The sequence below is a fragment of the Taudactylus pleione genome, unplaced genomic scaffold (assembly GCF_031769625.1).
Source record: "Taudactylus pleione unplaced genomic scaffold, aTauple2 ptg000619l, whole genome shotgun sequence".
Lineage (NCBI taxonomy): Eukaryota > Metazoa > Chordata > Amphibia > Anura > Myobatrachidae > Taudactylus > Taudactylus pleione.
In genome coordinates, this window is record NW_028285021.1 from 1,854,447 (window position 1) to 1,870,583 (window position 16,137).

General features: G+C 44.4%; 1 protein-coding gene across 1 annotated transcript in view; it reads right to left on the reverse strand.

Moving 5' to 3' along the window:
* Positions 1–13,798: 13,798 nt before the first annotated feature.
* DDB1 (damage specific DNA binding protein 1) overlaps positions 13,799–16,137 on the reverse strand; it is a 53,813-nt gene continuing 51,474 nt past the window's right edge. The window contains exons 24-26 of the mRNA XM_088454512.1: positions 15,283–15,385; positions 14,993–15,116; positions 13,799–14,906 (exon numbers count right to left, since the gene is read on the reverse strand). Coding sequence (XP_088310638.1) covers positions 14,823–14,906; positions 14,993–15,116; positions 15,283–15,385 — 311 coding nt within the window. The 3' untranslated portion in view covers positions 13,799–14,822. The remainder of the gene's footprint in view (positions 14,907–14,992; positions 15,117–15,282; positions 15,386–16,137) is intronic.

Sequence of the window (16,137 nt, forward strand, 5' to 3'; positions counted from 1 at the left end):
ATGGGAGACACCAGGGACCACGGCTTATTATACATGGAAGACATCAGAGCTTGTAATATATGGGATATACCATGGACCAGAGTTATTATACAGGGGAGACAACAGGAATTAGAGCTTATTACACATGGGAAATAGCAGGGTCTAGAGCAGTGTTGGCTAACCTTGACACTCCAGCTGTTATGGAACTACATAACCCAGCATGCACTGCTACAGTTTTGCTATTAGGGCATGCTAAAACTGTGGCAGGGCATGCTGGGATATATAGTTCCACAACAGCTGGAGTGTCAAGGTTAGCCAACACTGGTCTAGACCTTTATTACACATGGGAAATATCAGGGACTAGAGCTTATTACACATGGGACACACCAGTGACCAGAGCTTATTACACATGGGGACAGCAAGGATTAGAGTTTATTATACATGGGAGACAGCAGGTACCAGAGATAATTACATATGGGAGATAGCAGAGACCAGATCGTATAAATGAGAGGCAGCAGTGGGCAGATCTTATAACACATGGAACACACCAGTGACCAAACCTTAATATGCATAGAAGACAGCAGTGATCACAGATTATTGCATATGGGAGACACCACCAGGTACCAGAGCTTATTACCCATGGGAGACAGAAGTGACCAGAGCTTATTACATATTGGAGATGGAAAGGATTGGAGCTTGATACACATGGAATAGAGTGACCACTACTTATTACACATGGGAGACAACATTGACTATAGTTTATTATACATAGGAGACTGCAGTGACCAGAGCTTATTGTACAGGATAGATAGGGAATACAGTTTATTATGCATCGGAGGCACCAGAGCATATTACAAATAAGAGACAGCTGAGGCCAGAGCTTATTACAAATGGGAGACAGAAGTGGACAGAGCTTATTGCACATGGGAGACTGCAAGGACCAGATATTATTAAAAGTGGAAGATGGCAAGGACCAGAGCTTATTATTATACATGAAAAATGGCAGGGATCAGAGCTTATTCCACTTTGGAGACAGCAATGACCAGAACTTATTACAGTGACCAGAGCTTATTACACATGGGAGACAGCAGTGACTAGCATTTATTACACATGGGAGGGTGCAGGTTCTATCAAATAAGTACTGTTACGTGATAACATAAAAGCACAACGTTAGGAGAACTGAGAGTATTCACTAGTTACAGTACTGTACAGATGGAGCTGGAAATGGTCTACTGAATATCATGAATGTTGTAACAGCTGCCACATACTGTACAACCTGCAGCACAAACTCCTTTTGTCAATGTTGTCTCCCATGTGTAATAAGTAGTGGTCACTCTATTCCATGTGTATCTGTAAGTTGGTCAAAGCCGGATCCACACTAAATTCAGGCACACCTTTGAAAATTTAGAATGGATCTGGCTTTTTTGTTTATAGTGTACTACATTGTATATGAGCCTTCAATTTCAAAATCAGATTCTGTTACAATTACATTTAACTTATCTAACATTTATCAAATCTTCCATGTGCCGTGCTCCTTCCAGCTGGCAGCATGTTGGTGGTTGGCAACGCAATGGCGTATGATCAGGGCTTGGCATAGAGGTTGGCTGGTCTTTTCCCTCCTACCAGTGCTACCTATTATACAATGGGAAATGGGAAAAAGTGCCTTGTGTTTCAACATATAGGGGTCAATTCAATTACATACGAGTTCATAAAACTTGCATACATGGCTGCAATGCGCACACCCTCGAAAAGCAAGATTCAATTAGAACATCGATTCGCAGGTCTTTTCTACAAAAAGTACCCCTTAAGTGCATGGAAAAGTAGGGAAATCAGCCTGGAACCCCAGGCAACTGAGATAGCAGAACCATAGAGAAGGCTTTAGGGCCATAAGGAAAGTACTGGAAGTTCTTAAAGGGTGTAAAATAAGAGATTTTTGCATTTTTATTAACGATTGGAAAATGATAGCAATCGTGTTGCAATACAGAAATTGTGATTTTTTTTTTTCACACCTCCGCATAACTGTCTCGCATCATTCACACCTCCGCGTACCCCTCCCTGCATCATTCACAGCTCCACGTACTCCTCCCTGCATCATTCACAGCTCCACGTACTCCTCCCTGCATCATTCACAGCTCCACGTACCCCGCCCGCAATCATTTACACTTCCACGTACCTGTCCTAGATCATTTACACCTCCACGTACCTGTCCCGCATCATTTACACCTCCACATACCTGTCCTACATCATTTTCTCCTCCACATACCTGTCCCTCATCATTTACACCTCCACATACCTGTCCCTCATCATTTACACCTCCACATACATGTCCCTCATCATTTACACCTCCACATACCTGTCCCTCATCATTTATACCTCCACATACCTGTCTCGCATCACTTACACCTCCACATACCTGTCCTACATCATTTTCACCTCCACATACCTGTCCCTCATCATTTACACCTCCATATACCTGTCTCGCATCACTTACACCTCCACATACCTGTCCCTCATCATTTACACCTCCACATACCTGTCCCTCATCATTTACACCTCCACATACCTGTCTCGCATCACTTACACCTCCACATACCTGTCCTATATCATTTACACCTCCACATACCTGTCTCGCATCACTTACACCTCCACATACCTGTCCCTCATCATTTACACCCCTCCATACCTGTCCCGCTTCATTTAGACCTCCACATACCTGTCCCTCATCATTTACACCTCCATATACCTGTCCCGCATCACTTACACCTCCACATACCTGTCCCACATCATTTACACCTCCACATACCTGTCATTTACACCCCTCCATACCTGTCCCACTTCATTTAGACCACCACATACCTGTCCCGCATCATTTACACCTCCACATACCTGTCCTACATCATTTACACCTCCACATACCTGTCCTACATCATTTACACCTCCACATACCTGTCCCGTATCATTTACACCCCTCCATATACCTGTCCCGCATCACTTACACCTCCACATACCTGTCCTACATCATTTACACCTCCACATACCTGTCCTACATCATTTACACCTCCACATACCTGTCCCGTATCATTTACACCCCTCCATATACCTGTCCCGCATCACTTACACCTCCACATACCTGTCCCACATCATTTACACCTCCACATACCTGTCCCGCTTCATTTAGACCTCCACATACCTGTCCCTCATCATTTACACCTCCACATACCTGTCCCTCATCATTTACACCTCCACATACCTGTCTCGCATCACTTACACCTCCACATACCTGTCCTATATCATTTACACCTCCACATACCTGTCCCTCATCATTTACACCTCCACATACCTGTCCCTCATCATTTACACCTCCACATACCTGTCTCGCATCACTTACACCTCCACATACCGGTCCTACATCATTTTCACCTCCACATACCTGTCCTACATCATTTACACCTCCACATACCTGTCCCGTATCATTTACACCCCTCCATATACCTGTCCCGCATCACTTACACCTCCACATACCTGTCCCACATCATTTACACCTCCACATACCTGTCCCGCTTCATTTAGACCTCCACATACCTGTCCCTCATCATTTACACCTCCACATACCTGTCCCTCATCATTTACACCTCCACATACCTGTCTCGCATCACTTACACCTCCACATACCTGTCCTATATCATTTACACCTCCACATACCTGTCCCTCATCATTTACACCTCCACATACCTGTCCCTCATCATTTACACCTCCACATACCTGTCTCGCATCACTTACACCTCCACATACCGGTCCTACATCATTTTCACCTCCACATACCTGTCCCTCATCATTTACACCTCCATATACCTGTCTCGCATCACTTACACCTCCACATACCTGTCCCTCATCATTTACACCTCCACATACCTGTCCCTCATCATTTACACCTCCACATACCTGTCTCGCATCACTTACACCTCCACATACCTGTCCTATATCATTTACACCTCCACATACCTGTCTCGCATCACTTACACCTCCACATACCTGTCCCGTATCATTTACATCCCTCCATACCTGTCCCGCTTCATTTAGACCTCCACATACCTGTCCCTCATCATTTACACCTCCATATACCTGTCCCGCATCACTTACACCTCCACATACCTGTCCCACATCATTTACACCTCCACATACCTGTCCTGTATCATTTACACCCCTCCATACCTGTCCCACTGCATTTAGACCACCACATACCTGTCCCGCATCATTTACACCTCCACATACCTGTCCTACATCATTTACACCTCCACATACCTGTCCCGTATCATTTACACCACTCCATATACCTGTCCCGCATCACTTACACCTCCACATACCTGTCCTACATCATTTACACCTCCACGTACCTGTCCTACATCATTTACACCTCCACATACCTGTCCCGTATCATTTACACCCCTCCATATACCTGTCCCGCATCACACCTCCACATACCTGTCCCACATCATTTACACCTCCACATACCTGTCCCGTATCATTTACACCCCTCCATACCTGTCCCGCTTCATTTAGACCTCCACATACCTGTCCCTCATCATTTACACCTCCATGTACCTGTCCCGCATCATTTACACCTCCACATACCTGTCCCGCATCATTTACACCTCCACATACCTGTCCTACATCATTATTGAGCTTTTTACAGAAATTCACCTGAAAACGGATATGTCAGAAAACTGATGGTTTGCGTACATCTCTGATGCTGGATGTGTACTGCGCATGTACAGGCCTCCATCTGCGAGTTCACTCGCAGTGTCTCCAAGTTGCAGCCTGATTAACAGAGTGTAGGGTGTGGGGCCAGCCAGGGTTCCGGTGTCGCCCGCTTTTCTGGCAGTGCCGAGGCCAGGGTCCACATCGGAAGACGCAGATCTCCTGCCTGCAGCTACGCAGGCGAGACGGCTATTGAGTAGTCTTAGGACCAGCACTCAGATCTGCGATGGTGTCAGGAGGCGTCGTTTCTCCTCAGACACCTCCTGCTGCCTCCAAAAACGCAGCAGCAATGTGAGCTACATCCATTCTCTGAATCAGGCCCTAGGTCCTGACATTTTTGCCTTAAAATATTTTCCCTACCGCTTCACCTGCTCAGGGGACTGCGCACAGAAAACCCAAACTTCCTCTGAAAAATCAATACAAGTATGGAATTGAATTGCAAACTAAATTTGCTGTGCGAAATTGCCTCGCAGGACCTAACTTGCTCCTAACTATATTGACCCTATAGTGTTTTTCTAGTACTGCAGTGTTGTCTTCCATTAAATGTAACACACTGACCTAACCTTAGCATATGCCATATACATTGAAGTTTGGCACACAGTTGCAATTAGATGGTCACGTGGTTTCAGCAGAAGGTGCATGGCAAAAACATGGATTCTTGCACATCATTGATGGAGTAGCTATTTGAAGAACATGAACTTGTGTAAAAAAAATAGTACAATGTAATGGGCATGCTTTTTGTTTAAAAAAACAAAATCATACACCTAGATCAGTGGTCAGGGAACAGGGGTAAATTACCCCACATGGGGTAAAAATAAACTTCCTGGGCGTAATGGACGTACAGCCGGGCATGCATATGTATTAATATAGAATGATTCATATGCATGCCAGGCTGTGCCACAGGGAGGCTGTAAGCCGGACGGCCGCTGAGATGTTATTACCAGCGTGTGCCCGGCTCCTTCCCTGCAGCGCCGCGCTAACCGGAGGCTGGAGTTCTCTTCTGAACTCCAGCTTCTGGCTCTCTCCTTGCGCACTATGGGAGAGATGTCATGACGTCTCTCCCGTGGTTCCGAAGAGCAGCCGGGCGGACAGGATGGCGGCGAATGCAGGAGCGGGGATTAAGTGGTTTTTTTTGTACGAGCGGCACTACAGGGGCATTATATGGGGGCACTACTACAGGGGCATAACTATGGGAGCACTACTAGATGATTTCCTTCCTTTCAAATCAAGGGGGTAACGTCAGCGTATCTAAATATATTTTGGGGTAAAGGGTAAAAAAGTTCCCTGACCTAGATGATGTCGGGACACAGCCCAATTCTTCATTTTAGTGAACTAGCTTGGGTAGACAAAATATGGAGCAGGTATTACAAGAGACGAGTGTAAGGGAGGGAGTGGTGCGGTGTCAAAATGCAAATTCCATATACCCAACCGGTGACATTTTCATCTGGTGACCCAGGGTTCATCACACTGCTAGAAGGCGGCCGCCCAGGTGTTGTGTTGTTTGTAGTACAGTATAATGATCATAGCTGGATTGGTCTGTCATACCTTGATTTTTGTTCTGTTATACTATTTACACTCTAAGATTTCACACAGAAGAGCAGGTCACACTGAAAACCATGGGCCTGATTCAGAGATCTACGCTATTCCGAAATTTCAGGTTATCACTGCTGCTTGCAGTGAGGATGACTCTGTCAATCAAGTGATTGACAGGGAGTGATCCCGGCCATTTTCGGGGCGTGTCATAGATTAAGTCTGCGATCCCATACACAGATAAAGTGGTTCCGACGTCTCAGTTCCGGCAGCCACGCTGAGTGATCATAGGGATTATTCAGATGAGCAATTATAGAGTGATGTGCAACGGCGGCTGCGTATTTGTAAGCATTTGCATGGATCTGCACAGCAGTTCTTGGGCGTCTCAATACATTTTCAGCCAGCTACAGCGTTAGGGTATTTTCGCATAGCAGGAGCGTGCGGGATGGCAGGTGCGAATGCATTAGCGTACAACTCTAAGTCAGGCCACATGTGCTGAGCCCAGAGAGCTTTAGTTACTCCAATGGTCTATCAGGGCTTTTCCTATTTAGAGTGGCTACTGTAGCTCGTTTTCTAAACAGAAACCAGTGTATAAGGACCACAGCTAATACATGGTATATGACATTAATACGTGACAAGGACAGTCATAACTCCTAATATTGGAAAATAGATCATTTGAATATTTAAATTTGTAAAAATAGAGTGTGGATGGATGGCTGGCTATTATCTTTTGTAATGTCACAACTCAACAGAACCATTTATAGAGTGATCGATAAACAAGTGTAGGATAATCCACCTCTCTCAAGCTCATTTCTGATTTTGGTTTTCAGACACTCAGCCTTATTCAGAGTTGAGCATAAGTTGCACTTTGTATAAGTGAGCACGTGCTGCGTTTTTGGAGGCAGCAGGAGGTGTCTGAGGAGAAACGACGCCTCCTGACACCATCGCAGATCTGAGTGCTGCATCCTAAAACTACTCAATAGCCATCTCGCCTGCGTAGCCGCAGCCAGATCTGCGTCTTCCGATATGGACCCTGGCCTCAGCACTCCCAGAAAAGCGGGCGACGCCGGAACCCTGGCTGGCCCCACACCCTGCACGCCACCCCAAAAGGCAGCAGCCTGTCAATCAGGCTGCGACTTGGAGACACTGCGAGTGAACTCGCAGATGGGGGCCTGTACATGCGCAGTACACATCCAGCATCAGTTTTCTGTACATCTCTATGAGGCCCATAGTGCAGAACCAAGTCCAAGTTGTGCATTACACAAATAAAGTATGCAGCCTACACTATTGGGGAAGGTTGCTCATATGTGTGTGTGTGTGTGTATATATATATATATATATATATATATATATATATATAAACACACACACAAACACTGGTATCTTGATCACTTAGCATTGCAGATAGTACAAGGCAGTTGAGTACATATTGTCTGCACTATACGACCATTTAATGTAATGTGTACGCAATGCAGCTACACCTCCAGCCACGCCCCTTCTTGCGGCACCATCACTTTATTAAAAAAATGGGAGGGGGCAAAGTTTGCAGGAGGGGAGCCAAACACCCCAGCACCAGCCGTGGGTCATGCAACAGTGATGCCACAACTCGAGCCATAGTCTTGGCACATCTGACCCTGGTACTTACAATGGGACAGAACCACAGTTGCTGACTTGCGTATGCGACAGACGTTGAATAGGTAGCTATATATATATATATTTTTTTTTTTAAGATGTATTTTGCAATTACACTGGCATCCCACTCTGAATAAGGCCACTACCTCCTCTGTGATACCTTGCATCACAGGCTAAATTACCCCTAGTGTGTATGTGTGTGCGCAAGTGGTAGGGAATATAGATTGTAAGCTCCACTGGGGCAGGGACTGATGTGAATGACCGAATATTCCTTGTAAAGCGCTGCGGAATATGTGTGCGCTATATAAATAAATGGTAATAATAATAATAAAGCAGAGGTTACCAAATGCGGTCCTCAAGGCTCCCCAACAGTTCAGGTTTTAGAGATATCCATGGTTGATAAAACAAACAAGTTTCAGTACGCTCCTAATGGGATTTGGATAAACTTTTACAATTGATATGTCCACACTAATTAATGTCCGTAATGATGTTACTACTCCATAAATCCACTTAGGTTATTTTAACCACTATGTCCTTGTGTAATCCTTATACTTGTTATATTTTAAAGGATGTGATGATTTCACCATTCAATTTCATCCACAAGGGTGGCTATAATATACCACTGTGCAAGTGGGTATGAGAAACCAATCCTTATTCAAAATTATGTCTGAAAGTCCAAAGAAAATAAATAAAATGTTTATAACCAGTTCACTGCAGATTCACCATTCCAATAAATTTTCAGTTGTATTCCTCTTTTAGATGCGGCTCTTCATTTGTGCAGTTTTCTTATGGTATATGCACATGAAAAACACAAAGAGAGGTAGCCACCATAGCATAAAATCTTTTATTTCCGCATCACGTGGTGTACTTATGCATTTCTTATGGAGCGCAGGACTACGGGGACACGGCAGTGTTAGGAGCGGCCCACGTGGTGTATGTGCCCTTACTTCACGTGACCTTACTTCCGCATCACATGGTTCAGTTACGAATTACATGTGATGGGGTACACAGGTCTTCCCTCTACATCACATGGTCGGACTTTTAAACCAATATGTTACTATTATATCTATATGGCACTCGAGATTAATGTATATATAGATGATAAACATAAGGACCATAGTGATCATAGTATGCAATGGGAACATTGTAACGCACGCGCTTCCACGTCGCGATGTACACCACGTTGGCCGCTCCTAACACTGCCGTGTCCCCGTAGTCCTGCGCTACATAAGAAATGCATAAGTACACCACGTGATGCGGAAATAGCGGTGCGTGGAGCGCATCATGTGACGCTGGAACGCAAGCACTTCCGCATCACGAGAGGTCACGTGGGACGCCATAGGGAGCGAGCTGGTCCTCAGCACCAAAGTACTGATAGACAGCTCCCAGCAATTAAGGCGGGCTCTGTTTACCTATATATAGCTAGTCACTGCAGCATCATTCCACACCTTGATAAAGACCCAGATAGTGGTTGAAACGCGTTGGTGATTGTATTGGACACATACCCAGACAGGGAAGGTAACGCTCTATAGGGGGAGCAATAATACCCCTATATGTGTATAAGTGTGCCTTTCTCAAAAGGTTATATTCGGTACGCTTCCATTTTTATGTTTCTAAATATATTCCTAATAAAGTGTAAAAGATTTTATGCTATGGTGGCTACCTCTCTTTGTGTTTTTCATGTGCATATACCATAAGAAAACTGCACAAATGAAGAGCCGCATCTAAAAGAGGAATACAACTGAAAATTTATTGGAATGGTGAATCTGCAGTGAATTGGTTATAAACATTTTATTTATTTTCTTTGGACTTTCGGACATAATTTTGAATAAGGATTGGTTTCTCATACCCACTTGCACAGTGGTATATTATAGCCACCCTTGTGGATGAAATTGAATGGTGAAATCATCACGTCCTTTAAAATATAACAAGTATAAGGATTGCCACAAGGACATAGTGGTTAAAATAACCTAAGTGGATTTATGGAGTAGTAACATCATTACGGACATTGATTCGTGTGGACATATCAATTGTAAAAGTTTATCCAAATCCCATTAGGAGCGCACTGAAACTTGTTCGTTTTATCTGTATACTGTTATTAGGGTGATTAGTGATAATCACCATTGTTTTTGAGTGCTGCCCTATTTAATGTGGATCGCTTTTGTTTAAATTTACCTTTTTGTATACATATCCATGGTTGAGCCCAGTTGGTTAAATCAAATTGACTGAAGTACTAATTAAGTCACCTGTGCTCAATCATGGATATCTCTAAAACCTGAACTGTTGGGGGAGCCTTGAAGACCGTGATTGGAAACCTCTGGGCTAAAGGGAGCATTATCGTCATCATCTGCTAATTCTCCAAAGGCCTTGCTTAACACTGGGCCTAATGTAACCACATCATGCTTGAAAAGACAGAAACTGATCCAGTATTAAACATACATAACAGGAGGTCTTGACTGTAATGCAAGGCACACCATTATAGTATTGTATTAGCCAAAAAAAAAAAAAGGAAAAGTTTGGGGCTATTATCTAAAAGAGCGGGCCTTTATGATATGTGACATCAGGACCCTTTAAGAAAATGGCGCAGGGTATAGAAATGTGCATTAACCAAAGCAACCAGATACTATCATCTTCTCTGTAGGACAGTTTAGTAAATGATCGTATGATGGTGGCACATTTGTCGGCATAGTAAGCTGGTAACAATTTAAATGTCAGCCCACTATTAAAACTACGGGCCTGATTCAGAGATGGACGTTAATGCGATCGCAGCTGCGAAAAGATGCCAATGGTTGCAAAGATCACCTGAGCGATTGGACGCCCACTCCTGCCTTCTCATCTGCGTACGTCATCACTTACATGCGTAAATATCGGTAGCATCGACTCACATCGAGCAGCCATCTTGCCCTTGCGGCAGGTCTGACCAGCCGCAAACACAGCAGCTCTCCTCGCATGCCGAGAGGTCTCATGGTGCGAATACAATTTGTCTGTCCACCTCCCCCCGTTACCACCCCCAAACGCTGACCTGTCACTCACTTTGCGAGATCCTCTGTGCGAACGTAATCGCAAAGCAATTGCTGCTTGTACGCATAGGTACTGCCAAACAATCGCTCGATCTGAGTAAATATTGCCATTGCGGCCGTCTCTGAATCAGGCCCTCAGTCAGCTGTTTTAACATTAGGTCTACAATTATAACAGCTGCTGTACATTGCAAATATACACACGTGGCACGGGATTAGCACTGCTGCTTCACAGCACTGGGGGGGGGTGGGACTACAGTAAACTACTGGCTCTGCCGGAGCAGGAAATGTGTCTCAGAAGATGCAGACCCTGGCCTCAGTGTTCCCAGTAAATGGGGCCAACACTCACCCAATTTCTGGGACGCAGGCTGTCTCAACCCCCTCCCCAAACACCCGCATCATCTAAGACACTGCGACTGTAGCTGGCGGTAATACATATCAAACCCATCACAGCACATGCACCCTGCGGCTCTAGCACATGCCCAGTCAACCCACCATCGAAGATGTTCACAAACCATCGGGTTTCCGTACACCTCTGAATCAGTGTCTTAGATCTTGCTAGCCAATAAACCTGAGAATGAGCTATTATTTGTAACTGAGATGTACATAATTAAGCATACTTGTCACCATCACACAATGGCATATCACACATCTGAGCACAAAGCACATATGAGCCACTGGCAGTTATATCTATTTAGGAGCACTTATGAGTGGGAACATCCTGAGTACTGCTGGGAAACATCCTCTGACATCAAAAAGCTACCAGCTATTAGTACATTGGCTCTGATAATTACAATATTGGGGGTTGATTCAGTCAGCCGCGAAGGGGGGGGGGGAGGGGGGGGGGGCAAGTTGCCGTTGCAACGGCGTGGAATCACCGGCAATGGCACCTCAACCCTGAGCGGCCTGATCTCGTAGATTTTTGTATGCAGCCCTATGGAACTCGATAATAATTAGTCCAGAGCTACCGCAAGTTAGGTATTCAGCCAGACTTACTCGCATGGACTCGTAGGGTGCAAGCTAACTGATTCAACTTAGTGTCACATGAACATCTACACATAACAGCAGCTCATTTAAATGACTATGGCATTGATGACACAAAGAAGGGGATGGTGGGGCAGCATTTTCTAGCTGATATTTTGCGATGTTACATGTAACTAAACTTATCGTGCTATTAAATGTCAGACTCCTCAAAACTGCTTGACTGATATGTTTCAAGAACACTAAAACGTTGTCAATAGTACACAAGGTACACTGTACGGGTGATTTATCTTATGCTTTTCCTTAGATGTAGTGCCTGCAGGAGCCACTCAGAACTTATGGCCGCTATGCTTTTCTATTAGGGAAAATACAGTGTACAAATGCTACTGTGTAATACCAGCTTAAGCCCAATGAGAAAAAACAATGCAGGAAGTTTATGAGAATCTGACGCAGCTGAGAAAACAATAGCTTGAATCAAAGCAAATGAGCACACAATGTTATCTCAACTTCTAGGAAGTTTTAACATTTACATTTGTGAATGCCTTTTGAACCAACTTGTGGTTTAGGTCCAGTGATTCCCTTAACCTGCAGTTGGCCTTGCTTTCGTTTTTTTTAATATTATTATTATTATTTTAATTACAATCAACCCTTTCCAAATTCAGTATTTTCAACAGTGCCCCATGCAAGCTTGCACGAGATCTTACCATACACTGCAATAACACTGCCACCCACAGCATACAAGGTGGTACTGCAATTCAATGAGAATAGTGCACTTAATTGTTCTAGAAGATATTCACCAGAATACATTTTTACCAACTGACTAGATTATGGATTAATTTTCTACAACTGTATGGACGAAACCCAGTATCCAGACGATCAGTTTATTTGCAGCATTATGGCTTGCCTGTACCAGAAAGCAGACTCCAGTGCTGGCTGCCTGCCAAGGTATGTCACAGGGAATAAATTAGAGCTAATAAAAGTCGTGCATCAGACCAGTATATGTTTTATAAGGAGGATCTGGCTCTCACTGTATCCAATATATATAAGTACCCCCCACAACCACCCTTTCCCAGTTCTGTTTTATACCCACTACGGTAATCCCAACTTTCACGTGGGTGGTCTCCAATCTCCAGTCTTAAACTCTAGATCTCAAACTGTTTTAGGGGGGAATTCAATTCAAAGCGACAAAAAAGTGCCGTCCGCGCAGCTGTTTTCCAGCTTAGCGCGGTGCTAATAGTCGTGCGGCCGACACTTTAGTCGAAGAATGCCGGTTCTTGCGACTAAACACCAAGGTTAAGTTGCAAGAACCGGCATTCTCCGACTTAACAGCGCGCTGAATTGAATAGCTGCGGGAGCTCCCTCACGGAACTATTCAGCATCGTGCCGAATTGCATTTCGCCCGTAGAGCGAGTTACTGATAACATCGAGCAAGCATAAGATTGATGATGCCAACGCTGAAAGGCTCATGAATATTCATGAAGCCAGTGCTCGCATTATCAGTATGATGCTGGTTAAACAGCAGTGGGCCCCTCTTTTAATATGAATGTTTTTTTTTATATAATGGAGATCAAATGAGATCGAGAGACAGGACAGTCACTTTAAAAACAACATTAGTGTATAACTTTTTTCCACCAAAGGCAGGAAGAATATGAATAATCGTGATTTGCTACATCTATCAAAGCAAGTAGGTGCCTTGAAGAAAGCAGGTGGTGACTAGTACTAATGAGCGTAACCATCCTATGTACTGGTAGGAGCATCCTCCTGGGAACGCCATAAAAGCTGCCAGCTCCTGGTACATTGCCTTTATCCTTGATTCACGTAATGCCAATGTTCATCAACCTCGTTTCAAATAGCAGCTATAGCATGATTTTAAAAACAAATAACTCACGCATGTAACAAACATGGGTGTCAAATAATATTCATTAGATCTTTCATGAAACTGCAAGCAGATATTCCAAACAAAAATGATTTAATACACTACAATGTCAGGAACCACAAAAAAAACCCCTAAAGCAGTTCACGTGACATAAAAGTTTCCAGCCGTAGGGAGAGCACGCGATAATTACGTACGGCCTCAATTTGCGGGATCTATAAGAGCCTCACTAGGCACATGCTAGATTACAGCAATATTAGAACATCTTACATGATACTCTCCCCACCAGCAAGTGACCGCAGAGACCGTCCATAATGGAACCAACCTTGGACATTGCTTGTTAAAGCCACTTCCTTTTATGCACAGGATCAGGTGGTAATCTATGACACTTTTATATTCTCTGCAATGCAAGAAAAACACAATCCTAGAACAAATAATTTCACACAATCCAAATTAGAAACTTGTTGACAAAATTTCCGCACTCCAATACTTTCAAGTAAGCAGTTTTGGGCAGTTACGTATCCAGTCTAAATTATTTCCTAAAACGTCAGGAAATAACCTCCCCCTTTTTACCATTTTATAAAGAGAAGACTGGGAGGGAAGGACACGGCACCATTAGGGTATGAAGTAGCAGGTGAAATACCCCCCAGTTACTGCAGATGAAGTCACATGCCCTATGCCGTCGTACCTCACCCATAGCTATGCACAAAGTTTGTGGGAAAGATCCCATTCTCCTATGTAATATATGAAAAAATACATATAATATATAGAGGGACAGCAATAAGAATGGAGCGAAGGGGTCGGGCGGGGAATAACCTTTATTACACATAGTTCCGTTTGCTGGCGGGTGGAGGCCTACAATGCACTGTGGCCACTTCTGGAAGATGTAAAGAGCCAGCGGGGCAGCAAAGCAAGTTGTTCCATCTATAGGCACCGACAGAATATATACAAAGCAGATCTCACTGTCCATCAGGCCCACGGGAGGATGCTCCCACAGTCTTGGGAGGATATTAGGGAAGCCTAAGGGGTAAGCATGGTGGAAGGGGTGGAAATCAGTGAATCCTCGTCAATTCTTCCACTATCTTTATCAGGTCATCAACTGTGGTCTCTCGCTTCATGCCACTGCCATCGTCAATCTGCAAGATTAGACATGTTAAGAAAATACAGTGACCTGCTTGGAGGCAGCAATGAAGAGCACAGAGGGAACTGGCTGTCTCCTCACCTGTAGATTTGCTACCACCTCCTGCATCTTGGAGCGGCTTATGTCCAGGAAGCTCTCAATCAGATCGCCATCTATAAATCCTGCTGCAGATTCGGTCTTTCTCTCTGTGTGGAATGACCTCCAGGTGAGAGTTGGTAAAGGACAATGACTGCATGGGTGACAAACCGTAAAAGTACGACTGCCCTAAGATAAAACGCCATCCTGTACCCGCTATCACACTGTGCACAGAGAGGGAGCTACTCACAAACCTCCTTCCCTATCGTCATGGCAACAATTAGAATAAAGGATATAAGGAGTGCTCAATCTTGCCGACGCTCTTGATGACTTTATTGAGTCTGTTCTGAACATCTAGGAGGAGATTGTACCAGCTCTCGGATACGGATGTCACCAGACCTGACAGACACAACGATTAGGTTTTAATGGCTTAAACAAATGCAGAATGCTAAGAAAAAAATAGCATCTTCTATACGGGTGAGGTATAAAAGATTGAGAGCATATAGTTAGACAGTCCATAGGTCAACACCAAATGGTCGACAGGGTTAAATCTTAAATGGTCAACTGTCAACATGGTCAAAAGATCGACACACAAATGGTCAACCCAGAAAAGGACGCTTGTTGTTTTTGTTATTTTAACCCTAATTCTCTCCCTAATGCCTAACCCTCCCTATAGTGCCTAACCCTAACGGACTCCTTCTGCAGCCTCACCCTAACCCTCCGCCAAGTGCCCTCATACTAACCCTAATTCTCTCCCTAATGCCTAACCCTCCCTATAGTGGCTAACCCTAAAGGACTCCTTCTGCAGCCTCACCCTAACCCTCCGCCAAGTGCCCTCATACTAACCCTAATTCTCTCCCTAATGCCTAACCCTCCCTATAGTGCCTAACCCTAACCGACTACTTCTGCAGCCTAACCCTCCCTATAGTGCCGAACCCTAACCGACTCCTTCTGCAGCCTAACCCTCCCTATAGTGCCTAACCCTAACCCTCCCTATAGTGCCGAACCCTAACTGACTCCTTCTGCAGCCTAACCCTCCCTATAGTGCCTAACCCTAACCGACTACATCTGCAGCCTAACCTTCCCTATAGTGCCTAACACTAACCCTCCCTATAGTGCCTAACCCTAACCCCTCCCTATAGTGCCTAACC